The following is an 18,142-nucleotide window of genomic DNA, read 5'->3' as shown; positions in this document are numbered from 1 at the left end:
GCTAGAGTGTGCAGTGCTCTGGGCCTTGCTGACCGGGCCTGCTATCCTTGCAGAGGTGGGCTGATTGCTTCTTGTAGCCACTGTCCTGTGGTGTATTTTATAAGCATCAGGAGGCACGTGGATGAACAAAATAACTGAGATGGCTGTTAGGAAAAACTTCCAGAGGTTGATCTGCAGGCTGTCTCTAGAGCCCCAGAGATCATGGGACTAGAGCTGTCAGCTGGGGCCTCTGGCTCCTCACATAGAGGATAACCTTTGAGGAGAGAGTTGTCCAAGGACCATCCTTCATTTGCATTTTTCCTTTCCTCATTTACTGAAAGTTTGGGTATCCTTTTGTATCAGAAGTTGTAAGTGAAGAAAATGGTGTGGTTTGCTGGTGAAACAGGATGAAGCCTTTGGCTAAAACTCTGTGCCTCACAGTTTGGCTGTGCCTTGACACTCTCGTCTCTGCAACCCTCCCTCCCGCTTCAGTGGCTCACCCGGATTGTGCGTAGGCGCGAGATCAACCATGAGCTCCGTTGCAGTTTTGACCCAAGAGAGCTTTGCTGAACACCGAAGTGGGCTGATTCCGCAACAGATGAAAGGTGAACGCCCTTTTGTCCTCATCTTCCCATTTGGAGACACCACTGCTTCCAAATCTTTGTCAGACCTTTAGGGCCTTTGAGAAGTGCCTTTTGGGACTGGAGGAGCTGCGGGGTGGAGCCTGGCCTCTTACCTCTTCCCTGCTCCATCTGGCACTGCCTGCATGGCTCTTCTGTGCAGGGTGGAATTGGGCGGACTGACAGATACTTCTGGGTGCAGGAAGTTTTGAAGTGTGGACCACTTCCTTTCGGGAAAGCCAGTGATTTTGATCTTTGGTCATTAAAATGAGATTGTTTTTCAAAATTGCTGTCCCCCAAGTGTGCTGAACTAAAATCCTTCAAAATCTGGTATATATTTACAAAAACAGGATAGCTTGATTTGAATGCTAAAGGTTCATCTATAATCTTTCAGCTGTATGTAGAATTATTTAAAATGTTCAGGTGAGAGAGTAGATTAACTGAATCAACAGTCAGTTGTTAAGTGTAATTAAAATAAAAAACTCACTTCGTGCATCCCACTGGCTGTGTTATAAGTGCTCATTTCTAGGGCAGTGGAGGCCCACATCGTGCAGAGTGCCTGCCAGACGTACTCTCTTTACCTGATGCACCAGCCCTGTAGAGTCTGCATTTCTAGATGAGGGAAGCAAGGCTCTGACGGGCTCCAGCTGCTTGTCAGCGCCAGGCCTTTACTGGTGTCCCCGCATAGCAGAGCTGCGCAGCTAGAAGTGGTGAACCCCGAGATGGACGCAGGCCTGTCTGATTCCAAAGGTCATCTCCCTGCTCTGTGGCACATCCATTCACAGTGGGTTTTATTGAGCCCTTCCATTGCTGGGGCATTTGGGGTGATCCAAAACAGTTCCTCTCCTGTTTTCACTGAGCTGTGGTTAATGGGACACAAAACCGTGAATGATCAGGGCACTGTGGGGAATGGAAGCACTTACTGCTTTTGTTGCTCTTTGCAGGGGGCAGGGGTCAGAGATGGCAGCTCCCACAAGGGTGATTTTCAGCACCGTGTACTCTGGTGGGCAGTCGGCTGGAGTCTGTCTCAGAGGCAGTCCCCACAGGCAGTGCTGAGCAACAGCGTTATCTTGTTCTGCGAACTGAAGGGCTGGTTATGTGCCAGGCATTGTCATAGTTGTGATTTTTTTAAGTACAGGATCAGCAGGGTCTGGGGCTGAAATTCTTTGTGGTAAGGCCTGTTTTCAAGGGGCTCACCCCGTTCAGAGAGGAGTGGAGCCCCCAGTGTCTGAACTGACCGCTCCTAAGGAAGGCTACTTCTCCAGGCCACATGCTGAACCTGAGGGCACGCTGGGCCTAGGGACCTCCTGGGATGCTTCCCATCGCTGAATGAAGGGATTGGGGTACAGGGTGTCACTCAAGAAATTAATGTTGTTTCTCTTCTATTTTGACATTAAAACTCTCCAAGTGTTTTTTTGTCTAATGTTGAAAGCACTGTATTTCCTTTTAATCCATGTTGGCCGGTCCAGTTGCTACTTTAAATTCAGAAGAGGAGAGCGACCCCCCAACCTACAAAGATGCCTTTCCTCCACTCCCGGAGAAATCAGCTTGCTTGGAAAATGCCCAGGAGCCTGCTGGCGCCTGGAGTAACAAGATCCGGCCCATCAAAGCTTCTGTCATCACTCAGGTAGAAACTCCTTTCTTTTCTTTACCTGCTCCTCCAAGCAGGAAGTGGAAGCCTCTGATGGAATGGGTTCTGAACACACACGAATGAGCAGGCTTTGGGGCATGTAAGGGGAGAGGCTTTCGGAGTAGATCCGACCCCACTGCTTGTGAGCCGTCCATGCTCATGCTTACCGTCTGGTCCCGGCACTCGAGGAACAGGTCCCGTTGTTTCTTAGGTCCACTACAACCGTCTCTGCTCCCAGTTGCTGGAAGGGGCTTTCCACGTCACCAGCCCCAACAAGAACTTCTCTTGTCCGTCTTCTCTGCTTTCTCTCCCACCATGTCAAAGCAAGTCTTTTCCTTTTGGCGTACGTGACCCCATTTTCTTGGTTTTCTTTGATCTCGTTACCCCATCTCTCTGTTACCTTAGCATGGGATATTGGCAGGCAAAGTACTTCTCTCTGTGTGTACTCGTGTTGGGTTGTGGTTGCCGATCACCTACCACCCACTTGCTGAGAAGTCCCCTTCACTGAACCTGAGACTCTTAACCAATTGTATCCTGGATCTTTCCATTCTGGTGGCTGTCTAAGATGGGACTGGTGTGTCCTCAGTCTTCCTGATCATGTTAACTGCACCATGTTCTACATAGGGGTTCAGACCCAAGAACAGGAGTCATTTTGGTTCCTCCTCCTTCTACCCTTGCCTCTGCTCACTCCCTCCTCCACAGAACAGCTGGAGCGAAGCTGGATCATCGGTCAGCTTGTATCCTCCTGCCTGAACCCTGCTTCGTTGCCTTCACCTCTTGCTGTAGAAGAGGCATAGGGACCTGGCCCTTTCCTTTCTTCCTGCTTGGACTGCACCCCACTGTGCTCATACTGCTCCCCGCCTGCCCCTATTCGTTGCCCTCACCCTTTTGCTCTTGCTGACCTCTATGTGTGGTGGTTCTCTGTGTCCCCCTGTCTTCCAGCCTCTCTCCCTTCCCTGTCTCTTCCCTCCACTGCACTCGGCTGCCACCTGATGCTTCTTTGCTGTCTGTGTCAGGGAGTCGTTCTCTTTGCTGGAGCGCCTGCCTCCTGCCCTTTGGTGCTTTCTGACTGCCTCTCCACTCCAGTCTCTCTAGCCTAGGAGCAGGGATACATAGAGATGAGTGAACTCGTGCTTCTTACTCTGCATATTCAGTGCCTAAACCCTTACACGCCCTCCCATCTCTTGATGTCTTCACCTTCCCTTTTTGACCTTTGCTGAGTAGGTGTTCCATGTACCCCTGGAGGAGAGAAAATACAAGGACATGAACCAGTTTGGAGAAGGTGAACAAGCAAAAATCTGCTTGGAGATCATGCAGAGGACTGGTGCCCATCTGGAGCTGTCTCTTGCCAAAGACCAGGGCCTCTCCATCATGGTGTCAGGGAAGCTGGACGCCGTCATGAAAGCCCGGAAGGACATTGTCGCTAGACTGCAGACTCAGGTGGGTCTCGCCAGCCCCGTCCTCCTGGTGGGTGTACTCCAGTTCTGTGCCACTGGCTCCCAATACATACGGCTCTGGTTTCATCAGACCCTTCCCTCCCAGGTCTTCAAGTCCAGAGTTCAGAGGTAGTGCAACAATGTTCGGGACCTTTCAGCATTTTTAGCTGAAAAAAACACTAAATCAGTGACAGAAGGGGGGACACCAACCATTTTTGCTATTTGGGCAAATAGACTGAAAGATAAAGGCTTGTCCCTGAGGCCGAGACATTCGAGAAGCCAGGACTGCAGGATGGTAGAATGAGGACACCACCACAAGTCACTCATTCCCAGGGCGAGGTTCAAGAGTCACCCCATTGCTGCTTAAAAATGCATTTCCAGATCCTATCTCGGGAGAGTACAAGTTCAAATGTTATTGTTTTCAACTAGTTCCCATAGTCCTTAGCAGTCTGATAGCACTACTTGAAATTTACTGGGGGACTGTTGTAATAAGTAAGTAAACCTGTGATGCGTTTCTCCACACGGTATCATTTAAAGATCAAGGTAAACGCAGAGAATCTTACTCAGATGTCAATGATGGATGCCTGGGTGGTGCAGTCGGTTGAGCATCGACTCCTGATTTTAGCTCAGGGTGTGATCTTGAGGTCCTAAGATCAAGCCCCATATTGGGCTCTGTGGTTGGCGCAGAGTCCGCTTGGGATTTTCTCTCCCTCCGTCCGTCCCCTGGCACACATACGTGCACATGCTCTCTCTCATTCCATCACTCTCTAAAATAAGTGACTTTTTTTTAAAGTTAAAAAAATGTTTCATTGAATAGGTATAGCTTTAGTTGGGTTTACTTAGAAATGGAGGTCCAGGAGGTGCCTGTCTAGTTCAGTCAGTATACTGAGTACAACTTTTGATCTTGGGGTTGGAAGTTCGAGCCCTCCATTGGGTAAAGATACTTTAAAATACAGCCTCCAAAAAAAAAAGTGGGGGTCCTCCCCAGAGTCTGTGAGCTGACTGGGGAGCAGCTCTAGAATATGGTGGCTAGAAGGTAGGGCACTGTGGGTCAGGAGCCAGGGGCTCAGCAGGGAGGACAGGATTTGCCCTGTACTGTCCAAGCTCTCTCTCCCTTGGCCACACAGGGCCTTGGGATAGTCCCTAACCCCCACAGTAGCTTCAGGGAATGAAATGATTAAGTGGAAGTAGTTGAAAATATGTGTCAGTTGCTTCATATTGTGGCTAGTGCATAGCAGTAAGCTCTCAGGCTTTTGCTGTTTACTCGTTTGTGAATATTTGAGTAATTTGTGATTGAAAACTAGGCAGGGAGGAGACCCAAACCACTCCACTCCTCTCTGCAACCCCACACATCTGCTGCCATTACTTTAAAGCAGATTGCAGATATGTTATTCACTTGTAAATCATTCCATGTGCCCCCACTTTTTTTTTAAAGATTCTTATTTATTTGAGAGAGTGAGAAAGAGCACAGAGGGAGAGGGAGAAGCAGACTCACTACTGAGCAGGGAGTCCAGTTGTGGGACTGGATCAGGACTCAGGGCCCTGAGATCATGACCTGAACCAAAGACGGACCTTTACCAACTCAGCCATCCAGGTGCCCCTATTTTTTTTTTCTTAAATAATCTACTGGGCTGTTAACTCACTTATTAAAATTAATTTTAATTTCTGGACATAAGCCCATATTTAACATGGTCTGTGTATGAACTTTCCTCATTATCTCCAGATGTCTTTCTGAGTTGATGTGTTTATTTTATTTATTATTATTTTTTTTAATCTGTGCATTTCTTTTTTTTTTTTTTTTTTTGAGTTGACGTGTTTAAATTGGCATCCAAACAAGGCCTGCCTGCTGTGTGTGTTGGAGCTCATGCCCTCTTCCGTTCCTCAGCAGTGCCCTCTCCTCCTTTTCTTAAAGCCTTTGATTTTGGGGGACAAGCAGGTGTTTGCTTTGTCTCACTGTCCCTCACTGTTGCCTGTGAAGTGGTGGTTATATCCCGGTGGTTACTTTCACATTCAACTTACTTGTCTGGCAAGAAAACTTGTTGGGTGGTCCTGTGTAGTTGTTGTTGATTCCCAGATGGATCCCTAGACTCAAGAGTCTTCAGCAAATCCGTCCATGAATAAAGTTCTTGGTTATTCTTGATTATTCTCCACAGTTCACTGTGGTGTGGATGGCAGCTTTCTGGCCCCCTGCCCCACACTGGTTGCTGTCCTTGTGACGAGCTTGCCTCCACCGGCTGCTCAGTCAGTGTTGGGACTGCATTGGCGCTGCAGCATCTCTGCTGGGGATCCGTGAATCCTTCTCTGTGTCATTACAAACTTTTGATATATTGATTAGTTGTTAAGGTGAGATTGCATCATCTTTGGGCAGTGGGACCCCGTTTGGGTTGGCACCCTGCAGCTTTCTGGGATGACCATTCATGTCTCCCAGCTCCTAATCTCTAATCTGGAGAGTGCCGGGCTGATCATGGCCACAGACCTAATGTGGAACTCTTCACCTATCGCATGAGTTCAAACTGATAGTTGTAATGAAGATGAAAGATGGAGATTTTTAAAGGTTTTTACTTTTTTAAGATTTTATTTATTTGAGAGAGAGTGAGCATGAGAAGGGGAAGGGCAGAAGGAGAAACAAACGAACAGGGAGCCTGATGCAGGGCTCAATCCCGGAACTCCAGGATCATGACCTGAGTTGAAGGCAGTCGCTCAACCAACTGAGCCACCCAGGTGCCCCCAAAAGATGGAATTTTAAAATCACTAGAAGGAATGCATGCTGTCATCTTGAGATATAGTTAGGTTGGTACAAAGAGCGGTGTAATAAGGTTCAGTCAGAGACAGCCTCTGCACCCTGTCCTTCCCTCCACTGCCAGCTGGCCATTCATCATCTTTGATGGACCCTTCTCTTATTCCGGTTGGAGAGTAGAAGCAGAAGATGACTTGCCATAGTAAGCCCTGTTCTGCACCTTGTCTTTTCCTGCATTATTTTCTGGAGGTGTCTACGTATCAGCAAATAGTGGCTCCGCTCCTTCCTTTGTACAACTGCGAGATGCTCACCAGATGTGGTGGGATTTATTCAAGCCTTCCTGTTGATGGGTATTTGGGTGCCTTCCCGACTTAATCTTTTACACATCATGTCTCAATAAAAACCTTGCGTGTGTGGGATTTCCTATTCCATCCGTTGTGTCTCAAGATCCATTTCCTAGCAGTGAGATGGCTGGGTCAGACAGCAGCACACATAAGTAATTGTGTAGTAGTTGTGGGCCTGTCCCTCAGGTGCTGCCCATTGTCTGTACTCTCCAGGGCCTCCCCCACCACCTTGCCACACCCATCAAAAGCTTGGGCTTTTGTCATTCTGGAAGGTAGCTGAGTATACTTTTATTTTGGATTTTTCAAATAAACAAGATTGAGTGTCTTTTTAATATTTAAGGACTCGGTTTTGTTTTGTGCACTGTCTTCGGACAGTGGTGGAGGCCTCTACCTTTTCCATCAGAGGTAGAGGCCTCCACCTTGCTTGGTGTAGTTGGGTCCTTAAAAACTGTACCTTACAGACGACATTTCCCACTTCGCTATTTGTTTTTTGATCTTGGTGTGTTTGCTGTATGACTTTTTATTCTATTGCAGTCAAATTCCATTACTCTTTTTGTTCTTTTGAGTCCTTATTAGGAAAATTTTTTTTCACTTCCAGGTTGTAAGAAATCTCATCTTTTCTCTGGTGCCTGGAAGGGGGGCTCTTCGTTTCAGTTCCTGATGAGTTTGGGATTTCTCTGGAACAGTGCAAGGTGCAGACCCACTTTAATCCTTCTCCAGATTCTGTTAGGTTGCCAACACCAGTTTTAAGTTTTCCCCACCCTGTGATTTGATTGGCTCTTTTTACGAAGTGTGCTCTGTTCTTTGTGTGGGTTTTCGGTTCTAAAGTGTTGGTCTGCTTCTCTGTGCACTAGTGTTCTGTTCTAAGGGAAGTAGTCTTATATTTAGTACAGTTGTCACCATTCCTCCTGTACTGTCCTTTTGCAGGTTTTTCCTGTCCCATTCTTTGTTGTTCCACCATACAGACTTCATAATCTACTTTTTTTTTTTTTTTTAAGATTTTATTTATTTATTTGACAGAGATCACAAGTAGGCAGAGGCAGGCAGAGAGAGAGAGAGGAGGAAGCAGCTCCCTGCTGAGCGGAGAGCCCGACATGGGGCTCAATCCCAGGATCCTGGGATCATGACCCAAGCTGAAGGCAGAGGCTTTAAACCACTGAGCCACCCAGGCGCCCCCATAATCTACTTTTTGATCAGAACTGCATTAGATCTCTTGAGTGTTTTGTGATTTCTCATGCACATGTCCCACCTCTTTTGTAGGGTTGTATCTAGCTACTTTGTCTTTGTCTCTTTTTCCCTGTTGGGATGGCCATTCTTTCCCATTATATCTTCCAAGTAGTTACTGTTAGTTTAAGTTAAAGTTGTTGATACTGGGTTATAGTTCTCTTCTCCCTGTTACACACCTCAGGAGTTTTAAAAAGTTGTGCATTCCCAGAGGTGCTGGCCTGTGTTCTTTCTTGTCCCATCTTTGTGCCTCCTTTGCTTCCTTGGGTGTCCTTCCATGGGGCCATGTTCCATGTGGGTCCACCCTCAGCAGGCTCTCCCCTCAAGCACAGCTCTGAGTACAGGCTGAGCTGGGTGTGTATGTCGCATTAAAAAACTAATGTTTTTATTTTCTTTACACATTTTTAATCATGACTAGATTTAAATTCTGTGGAGGCAGTCACTGGATTCTTCTTATGTGTAACACTGATTACCTAATATCGAACCACTTTGGGAGTAAACGTTACTCGAACAGAATATATGAGTTGCTGGTCTTTCTGCGCTAGTTGGGAAGTGAGGAACTCTGTGAAACAATTTAACATTTTTGTTTTGAGTGTAAAGTGGTCTGCTATAAGCTTATCCCCCTGACTGGCCTGTGAGTCTGCTTCACCGGTGCTGGGGGTTTTGACACTTCCTTTCTTAAGTCTTCTTGGCAGCTACTGACTGCACAGAGTCAGGAAGACTAGGAGCCCCTGTCCTCCTTGCTCTCTGTCACCTCAGAAAGTTGCTTGATTTGTAGCATTTGGATTCACTGGATGAACGCTTTGGATTATTTCTATTTTATTTCCTCAGACAGGTTATCTATTTTAAACTCGTGGTAAAAGAGATAGAAAAAAATAGTTTATTATGGGTTATAGGGCTTATGGTTGGGGGAAAAAATAGCCTGGGCCTCCAGTAACAAATCAGTATGGTTAGTCAATATGTACCTACTTTCCTGCCTTGTCCTAGGATGGTGTTAGCAATCATCAAAGTGGAAAATAAGACAGATTAGCATTCCTGAATATTCCTGTTCTTATAATGGCTTAGTGGGCCAAGAAGATGTTGAAATAATTACCCCTAAATAATTAAGACAACTGAAGGTGTGACATGGGACCATGGGAATGTATCACACTTGAACTTTTCCTAGCCTTGGAGTCAGGTTAAGCTTTCCCAAGAACATGATGTTAACTCGAGACTGTTCTGAGGGACGGGTTGGGGGCTGGCTAGGCAGGAATGGCATTTCAGCTGTAGAAAATATTGTGGAGAAATAGGCTTTTTCGTAACCTACAGACATCAGCGTTCTTTGGTTCTCTTCCTGTTGTAGGCCTCAGCGACTGTAGCCATTCCCAAAGAACACCACCGCTTTGTTATTGGCAAAAATGGAGAGAAACTGCAAGACTTGGAGCTCAAAACTGCAACCAAAATCCAGATCCCACGCCCAGACGACGCCAGCAATCAAATCAGGATCACTGGTACCAAAGAAGGCATCGAGAAAGCTCGCCATGAAGTCCTACTCATCTCTGCTGAGCAGGTGGGGCCAGCTGAGAGGTTGGGGTGTGTGCACTGGCCTTAGCCCCAGAGCCACACCCTCATGGTTCTGTCCTTCCCAGGACAAACGTGCTGTTGAGAGGCTGGAAGTGGAGAAGGCGTTCCACCCCTTCATCGCCGGGCCATATAACCGACTTGTTGGCGAGATCATGCAGGAGACAGGGACACGCATCAACATCCCCCCACCCAGTGTCAACCGGACAGAAATCGTCTTCACGGGAGAGAAGGAGCAGTTGGCTCAGGCTGTGGCTCGCATCAAGAAGATCTACGAGGAGAAGGTAGCGGTTGGGAAGAGCATGTAGGGTGGTCCCACGGAGGTGTAGCTTAGGCCCAGCTCTACCCCTAGCCTCTTGTGTCTAGACGAGTTCGGTTTCCAGTCAGTTAGGACAGGGTGCTGCTGGGCAGGGAAGAGAGGCTGGAGCTCTGAGCTGGATGGCCAGGCTGCGGCAAGCCTGCAGCACGGAGCTGGCCGTGTCTCTGAGCTAGTGGTTAGCCTCACCCTGGTGGGCTGTGAAGTCCCAACCTTTTTCTCGGAGGTGTGGATGGGACTTGGGGTCAGTCTGGGTGGGACTTAAATTCTCAGGTGATTGTCATGGGGAGAAAACTGAGTCCTCCTTGCTCAGTGGAGTTTCTGGGGAGTGGGCTTTTCCCTGTCTTCCCTTGCTGGGGCTCACAGAGTATAGTCTAGGGCTCTGCGCTTGCTCCCTCCCTTTTTGGTGACAGCGTTCTGTCCCAACCTGTTCCTCCCTGGCCCTTCCCTCTGATGCCCTTATGGTGCTCTTCCTTAGAAAAAGAAGACCACAACCATCGCCGTGGAGGTGAAGAAATCCCAGCACAAGTATGTCATCGGGCCAAAGGGCAATTCCTTACAGGAGATCCTGGAAAGAACGGGAGTTTCTGTGGAGATCCCACCGTCAGACAGCATCTCGGAGACTGTGATACTTCGAGGCGAGCCTGAAAAGCTAGGGCAGGCACTGACTGAAGTCTATGCCAAGGTAACTGCCTTCAGGAGTGGATCCTAGCTGCTTCTTGTGGGGCCGGCTTCTCGACTCGCGTTTCCGGGCCCCGGGAGCAGGGACTGTGTCGGGCAGGGAGCACGAGCATGGAGCCCAGACTGCACAGCCCATCACTCTGCTTCCTGGTTTCCTAGGCCAACAGTTTTACTGTGTCGTCTGTCTCTGCTCCTTCCTGGCTGCACCGGTTCATCATCGGCAAAAAAGGGCAGAATCTGGCCAAAATCACTCAGCAGATGCCCAAGGTGAGGAGGCATTGGGAATTTGTTACTCTGAGTTCTTGCTTTTGTCCTTTCCCTTCTGACATTTGTTTTCTTGCTGTTTATTCTGGGGATGGCCCTGGAGATGGTGGCACATTGTGTGTGTGACAGTTTCCACAGTTAACTGAGGAGGAGCAAAATAAATTTTTAAAAATACTCTGTCATTCTTTTGGTTTTTTTTACCCAGAGATTGTGTATCTTGTTTGGTTTCATGACTACCTTAGCAGACATCTCCCTTTTCTGTCACAGCACAGTAACTTGCGCACAGTTCCATCTGTGCTCTTGGAAGAGCACACGTGTGCGCAGCTCGTGTGAGGCTTGGAGTGACGGCCTCTTCATGCTTTCCATCTTTGTCCTTGATGTCTTCCCACTTTTCCAGAGATCACCGCAGCTCCCAGTGAACGTGCACAGGATGGCTTGCCAGAGAACATATCCCCTCTGCTGTTCTCCTGTTCACACTAGTTTCCAACTGACTTCTTAGTCCTTTTGCTTTCCTAACCTCTGAGCCCTGGTTCACACAGATGCAGTGGCTTCGTGGGGCTGCTCTCTCCTACTGCCCTTGTACCCTGTTGCCTTCTTGCCTGGTATGTTGTAAATGAGGACAGAGCTGCCTTGCCTGTGGACCATCCCTGGGTAGCTGTACATGAGTTAAAATTCCATCCCTATTGTTTATCTCATTTCTTACTTGAGCAGAGAAGAGTGGCCCTGGGGGTGCCTGGGTGGCTCAGTCAGTTGAACGTCCAGCTATTAATTTCAGCTCAGGTCGTGATCTCAGGGTGGTGGGATCAAGCCCCTCGTTGGACTCTGTGCTAAGCTGTTTGAGACTTTCTCTTCCTCATCCTCTGCCCCACCCCCTCACTTGTGCACATGCAGGAACACACATGGTCTCTCTCGCTCTTAAAAATTAAATAAAAGAAGAATGGGCCCATAACAGTAAAAGTGTTGCCGGGAATGATGGGGGCAGTTGGTACTGATGTGCTTTCAGTCTGTGGTTTTGCTGTTAGGTACATCGTGGAGGATATCACAGTTCCCATATCTGGTGACAGGAAGAGGATTAGGCCATGATATTTAGACCAGAGTAATAGGCATCCGCCAGCATCCCCCTTCAGTATTCCAGGGGAGTTTGTGGACATGTGTTTACATAAAGCAATTGGGATTGGCCGCTGCCTCAGCAAAGCTCCACAGGTTCTGAGAGGGTACTGCCACTGTGCCATCCTGACCATCTCTTTCCTGATTCTGCTGTGGTAGGTGCACATCGAGTTCACAGAGGGTGAGGACAAGATCACCTTGGAAGGCCCCACAGAGGATGTAAACGTGGCCCAGGAACAGATTGAAGCCATGGTCAAAGACTTGGTAAGGTGCCCCTTTGCATGTTCTGGGTGCTGCTGAACCCGGGGCATAGCCAGTATATCATCGTTTGCCTGTCACACATCATGCAGTGGGTGGGCCTGGGGACATCTGGGGTGAGCACTAGGCTCTGAAATAGAAGCTGGCAAAGTCCAGGAAGGTCACAGATAGGTCTTTCAAGGGGGCCAGAAGGACAGTCTTGGAATAATGACCAAAGGTGACAAAGGCAAGAGCTGTCAGCTCGTAGACTTGGGCTCTGGTGATGTGTCTGACCATGGCATATGCCATGGCCTCGAGAGCTTGTCTCTGGACTCATTCTGTTTTCCTGCAGATTAACCGGATGGACTACGTGGAGATCAACGTTGACCACAAGTTCCACAGACACCTCATCGGGAAGAGCGGGGCCAACAGTGAGTGGGGCTGATGGCACGGAGGGCAACCGTGGTGGAAGAAAGTCGTGCTTTCTGACCGGGTGTCCTAGTCTTCTCCTCTGGCTGTAGTTGGTCTGCAGACCTGGGACCTCAACCAGCCTAGTCAGAGGCCACGGTGAAGGCGCACCTAAGCCCAATGGGGTGACATCTGGGCTTCGCAGTCCCCATGGACTCAGTGGGGCACAGGGCCCTGGTGGGGCCACCCCAGGAGTAGGAAAGGTCGGGGCTCATGGGCGTGCCTTTTGGTACACGTACTAAGGCTGTAGCCCCGGTGAGCTTGCTCAGACTAGGGGTGTGCATGCAGTTTGCAGGAAGTGGGCTGAGTGAACACTCTGCCCAGATGGAGACTGTTTTCTGAAATCCCACACCTGGGCGCAGCTTGCCTGTGAGGCCACCCCCGACATCACAGTGTGCTCCTGGTTCTGCGCCTCACCAGCAGCCGATGGTGAGAGGGCAGCACACAGCCTGGGTCCTTCCTGCGGTTGCAGGGAACTCACCTGTGCAGACAGGATGCCCTGCAAGTGTGTCCCCTTCGGTTTTTGCCTGATGTCATCCAGTTTGTGTTCGTAATTAGTGTGAGCTTGTCAGCTCTGCTCTATTTGATGTCAGTCCTGTGTGCCCGGGGACTTTTCACAATGGTAGTGACAGTCCACGGACACAGAGTCCATGGAAGCTCCCTGTGGTGTTTCCTTGCACATATTGCTCAAGCCATGCACACACTGTAAATTGGTTTTGTTTGTTTTTGTTTTGATTAACAGTATAGTATCTTTTTTTTTAAAGAACATAAGGAAGTGCAGTTCTGACATTCATTTCTGTTGTCTGCTCTCTAGGAGTGTGAGACCACCAGCATGGTTCACGTTATGTCTGGTCTGTTTTTGCTTTCATCCCGTACCCCCACTCTTTACTTTTCATGGTCTGAAGTCTCCAATCTGGCTTCTGAGTCCTTGGCTCTGGTTGTCTCTGCATATGCTCATGATGCTCCTCGGTGGTCCCTATGGAACTTGGGCAAAGTGCTGGTCTTGTTTCCTGTGATAAGGCCTCCCCAGGGTGTGGGAGCATGGGTCTCTAACCATAGACACTGGCCTTTGTCCAAAGTAGATGACAGAACTCCATGTGTTTTTGCAGAGACAGGGAAGCACTCAATTTGGATCTGAGCTGATGGGGTACTTTCCCTAGGCAGCAATGTTTGGCCTCCATGGAGCCCTAAGGTGGTCATTGGGGTACTCTTGTTTTTAGTTATGTAAAGCCTTCCAATTTTTAGTGGTTTCTAGTTTTGTTTTTTTGAGAGTAATTTTGTGACTTAAGAACAGTGGTTCAGTTCCCAAACTTGATTCCACATTAGAAACACCTGGGATCTTTATCAGTGGAACAGAATAGAGAGCCCAGACAAGGACTGTTGGCTATATGGCCAACTAATCTTCGACAAAGCAGGAAAGAATGTCCAATGGAAAAGAGACAGTCTCTTCAACAAATGGTTTTGGGATAATTGGACAGCCACATGCAGAAGAATGAAACTGGACCATTTCCTTACACCACACACAAAAATAGACTCAAAATGATGAAAGACCTAAATGTGAGGCAGGCACCCATTAAAATCCCTGAGGAGAACAAGGCAGCGACCTCTTTAACATTGACCAAGGTGACTTCTTACTAGACACATCTCCAAAGGCAAAAATGAACTTTTGGGACTCGTTAAGACAAAAAGCTTCTGCCCAGGAAAGGAAAAAAAAAGGGGGGGAAAAGCTTCTGTCCAAATAGAAAATAGTTGACAAAACCAAAAGATGACCAACAGAATGGGGGAAGATATTTATAAATGCCATATCAGATAAGGTATCCAAAAATCTATAAAGAACTTAATCAAACTCAGCACCAAAATAAACCAGTCAGGACATGGGCAGAGCACGAACACATTTCTCCAAAGAAGACATACAAGATGGCTGGGGTTCCTGGGTGGCTCAGTCAGTTAAGCCTCTGCCTTCGGCTCAGGTCATCATCTCCAGATCCTGGGACCCAGCGCCACATCGGGCTCCCTGCTCAATGAAGAGTCTGCTTCTCCCTCTCCCTCCGCCTTGGCCGCCATTCGGGCTCGCACTCTCTCTCCCTCAAAGAAATAAAATCTTAAAAAAGACAACATACAAATAGCCAGCAGACACATGAAAAGATGCTCAACATTATGTGGCATCAGAGAAATAAAAATCAAAACCACAGTGACCTCATACCAGTCAGAACAACAGATGCTGGGGAGGATTCAGAGAAAGAGGAACCCAGTTACACTGTTGGTGGGAATGCAAACTGGTGCAGCTGCTGTGGAAAACAGGATGGAGGTTCCTCAAGAACTATTACAGAGCTACTCTACAACCCAGCAATTGAACTACTTGGGTTTTTATCCAAAGGATACAAACATAGTCCTCTGAAGGGGCACCTGCATCCCAGTGTCTAGAGCAGCAGTGTCCGCAACAGCCAAACTATGAAAAGAGCCCAGATGTCCATCAACAGATGAATAAAGAAAAAGTTGTGTGTGTATATACACACATGCATACACATGCACACAATGGAATATTACTCAGCCATCAAAAAAGTGAAATTTGCCATTTGCAACAATGTGAATGAAACTAGAGGGTATTATTCTAAGTGAAATAAGACAGTTGAAGAAAGACAATTGTATGATCTTACTCATATGTGGAACTTAAGAAACAAAACAGGATCGTAGAGGATGGAGGGAAAAATAAAATCACCATAACAGACCCCTAATCGTAGGAAACAAATAAAGGGTTGTCACTGGGGAGGAGGGTGGGCGAATGGGGTAACTGCGTGACGCATGTAGGAGGACCCGTGATGGAATGAGCACTGGCTGTTGCATAAGACCGATGAATCACTGAACTCTACTTCTGAAATTAATAACATAAAATGTGTTAATTAATTGAGTTTAAATTTTAAAAAGCTTTCTAATGTTTCACGACGCTCCTGGTGAAAATAGTAGTTATCAGTGAATGTAACTTTTCTGATACCACATAATCAAATGTGTCAACAACATATTTTAGTAGTAAACAAAAAAAGAAAGCAGCTTTGGTCTTTAAAGTATTCTAAAGCCCCAGCCATAGCCCAGAGCAGCGAACCCTCATGGCCTGAGTGGTCCCAGCCATCAGTCACATGACGCTGTCAGGGTGATGCCGACTCGGTTGGTGCAGGTGCAGACCACAGCTCGTCTGAGAGAATGGAGAGTTCTTGGTATGGTGGCTTCATCTCCCTCTTTGCAGGATGGCTGATGAGGTAGTTTGGCCCTATTCTGCCAGGTTGTAGTCACTGACAGAACTTAGTTGATTCTGAGTCCAAAATGTGTTTCCTTTTGTATTCTTAAGTAAACAGAATCAAAGACCAGTATAAGGTGTCCGTGCGCATCCCTCCTGACAGTGAGAAGAGCAACCTGATTCGCATCGAGGGGGACCCACAGGGTGTACAGCAGGCCAAGCGGGAGCTGCTGGAGCTCGCCTCTCGGATGGTAAGACCTGCAGTTGGGTCCTGCCCTGGAGGAGCCCACGGACCTGTGTCAGGGCCTCTGTGGACTAGCATTGTTCTCACCTGCAGTGCTGCAGAAGGGGAATCACCCGCTTGGGAGTGGCTCTGCGGCAGGGGTTTCCGCCTTGGCCAAACCCAAGTCTCTGATGCTTGAGGGACCAATTCTGAAAAGCACCCAAGTGACTCCCACATGCAGCTAAGGTTGAAAATTCCTGCTGTGTGGTTGTCTGCAACTCTGAGGGTTGGAGGAGAGGGGGGTATGAGTTCTGTTCCTGGGGCTAAGCTGCCAGCACTGGTGTGTTTTTCTGGAATGTGAGAATCAGATGCAGATAACCATGTAGCAGTGATTCTCCAGTCTGGCTGCATGTAGGGGTCACTGGGGTGCCTTTCAGAATCCAGAGTTACCTACTGGGTGAGTGATTGTAGCTTAGCACAGACACGTGCAGAACGTCAGTAAAGCCTCAGGCAGGGCAGTGCATGTGGCTCACTGGGGCAGGGAGTGAGTCCCCTACCTCCACTTGCACTGGTGCCCAAGTCTGGAGCCCCCTGAGGCCCACTTCTAACAGTAGACTTTCCCCTGTCCTCAGCTGCAAGTCAGCATGTGCGGCCTTCGTCTGGCCAGGGCCCCTTGGTCTGGGGTGTCTTGTGCCTGTGTTGGACTCCTGAACCCTTGTTTCTCTGTCAGCCTGATGCCAGTCTGATCCAGAATCTCCCCTGAGTTCTTTCAGACTGTTGACTGGTAGTGTGTTTTCCTTTATTCTGGCTCTGCTGCTGCTTTTGTATTGTGACATTTTAGTGAGACCTGGGGGATGATGAGAACTATGCAAGTTCATTATTCTTTCTTAATAATGATCTGCACAGAGCAGCGCTCTGAACCACGCTGTGTTCAGGAAGGATCCCTGCCCATCCTGCAGAGTGTGACACCTCATGGTCTCTTGTTCTTGTCAACACAGAGGCTCTAAGTGAGCCGCTGTGGTGATGAAGGCCACCTGCTGAATCACACCTCCTTGCAGAGAACAACGCGCAACCCTATTGTTGGAGAGAGCAGGTGTCCTCTAGTGGCTGATGACTCCCAGGGATGCCACAGGCGGGTGCTGTGCTCCCCGGGCTCCCAGGAGCCTCCTGCTCTAGTGTCATCTCCTTGCATTATGTTTTTAGGAAAATGAGCGCACCAAGGATCTGATCATTGAGCAGAGATTCCATCGCACAATCATCGGGCAGAAGGGTGAACGGATCCGTGAAATTCGTGACAAATTCCCGGAGGTAAAGGTTTCCCAGTGGCATTCTTCAGCCCTCCAGGAGTGATTGATTGGCCCTTAAAGAGAGTCAGTGTTTTAGAATCTAGTCTTTACCAATAACTGAACTTGAATTTGTGATGATTTGTTCCAGGTTATCATCAACTTTCCAGACCCAGCACAAAAAAGTGATATTGTTCAACTCCGAGGGCCGAAGAATGAGGTGGAAAAATGCACAAAATACCTGCAGAAGATGGTGGCAGATCTGGTAGGGGATGTTTCCTATCCTTTGTTGTGATGGCGCTGCTGGTGGCAGAGAGACCCGGGGGTGTGTCCCATCAGAACTCCTGCTTCAGGGGGCATTAACTTGGTCTGCCCTCGACGGGGGCGGGGGGGCACCGTCCATCTTAACTGTAGGTGTTTAGACTGGCCGACAACTGTTAGGAACTTCAGTGTTACATGAGGTTCAAGGCGGGTGCCAGGCTCCTTGTTTCCTTGAGGGACCTCCAGAAATCTGGATAAACTTGGAGCGCCTGGGTGGCCCAGCTGGTTAAGCGACTGCCTTCAGCTCAGGTCATGATCCTGGAGTCCCGGGATCAATTCTCGAATTGGGCTCCCTGCTGAGCCGGTAGTCTGCTTCTCCCTCTGACCCACCACCTGCTTATTTTCTCTCTCTCTCTCTTTCTTTCTCTCTCAAATAAAATCTTTTAAAAAATAGAAGGAGAAGAACAAAGCTGGATAAACTGTCCCATCCAGTGAGGAAAGAGATTGCATAGGCAGTACGAGAAGCCATTTACTGATTTA

The 18,142-nt window shown here is 48.2% G+C and overlaps 1 protein-coding gene across 4 annotated transcripts in view; it reads left to right on the top strand.

The window, feature by feature from the left end:
- Nucleotides 1–18,142, top strand: part of HDLBP (high density lipoprotein binding protein) — a 74,328-nt gene that overhangs the window by 37,942 nt on the left and 18,244 nt on the right. For all 4 annotated transcript variants that reach the window (XM_059393921.1, XM_059393922.1, XM_059393920.1 and 1 more), the window contains 12 exons: nucleotides 472–584; nucleotides 2,069–2,226; nucleotides 3,454–3,669; nucleotides 9,313–9,519; nucleotides 9,599–9,814; nucleotides 10,325–10,531; nucleotides 10,687–10,794; nucleotides 12,058–12,162; nucleotides 12,488–12,566; nucleotides 15,947–16,086; nucleotides 17,262–17,366; nucleotides 17,493–17,606. In XM_059393921.1, coding sequence (XP_059249904.1) covers nucleotides 509–584; nucleotides 2,069–2,226; nucleotides 3,454–3,669; nucleotides 9,313–9,519; nucleotides 9,599–9,814; nucleotides 10,325–10,531; nucleotides 10,687–10,794; nucleotides 12,058–12,162; nucleotides 12,488–12,566; nucleotides 15,947–16,086; nucleotides 17,262–17,366; nucleotides 17,493–17,606 — 1,731 coding nt within the window. In that variant the 5' untranslated portion in view covers nucleotides 472–508. The remainder of the gene's footprint in view (nucleotides 1–471; nucleotides 585–2,068; nucleotides 2,227–3,453; nucleotides 3,670–9,312; nucleotides 9,520–9,598; nucleotides 9,815–10,324; nucleotides 10,532–10,686; nucleotides 10,795–12,057; nucleotides 12,163–12,487; nucleotides 12,567–15,946; nucleotides 16,087–17,261; nucleotides 17,367–17,492; nucleotides 17,607–18,142) is intronic.

This window comes from Mustela nigripes, chromosome 3 (assembly GCF_022355385.1).
Source record: "Mustela nigripes isolate SB6536 chromosome 3, MUSNIG.SB6536, whole genome shotgun sequence".
Classification (NCBI taxonomy): Eukaryota; Metazoa; Chordata; class Mammalia; order Carnivora; family Mustelidae; genus Mustela; species Mustela nigripes.
The sequence above is the reverse complement of the archived record's forward strand: the minus strand, read 5'-3'. Positions and strand labels throughout refer to the sequence as shown.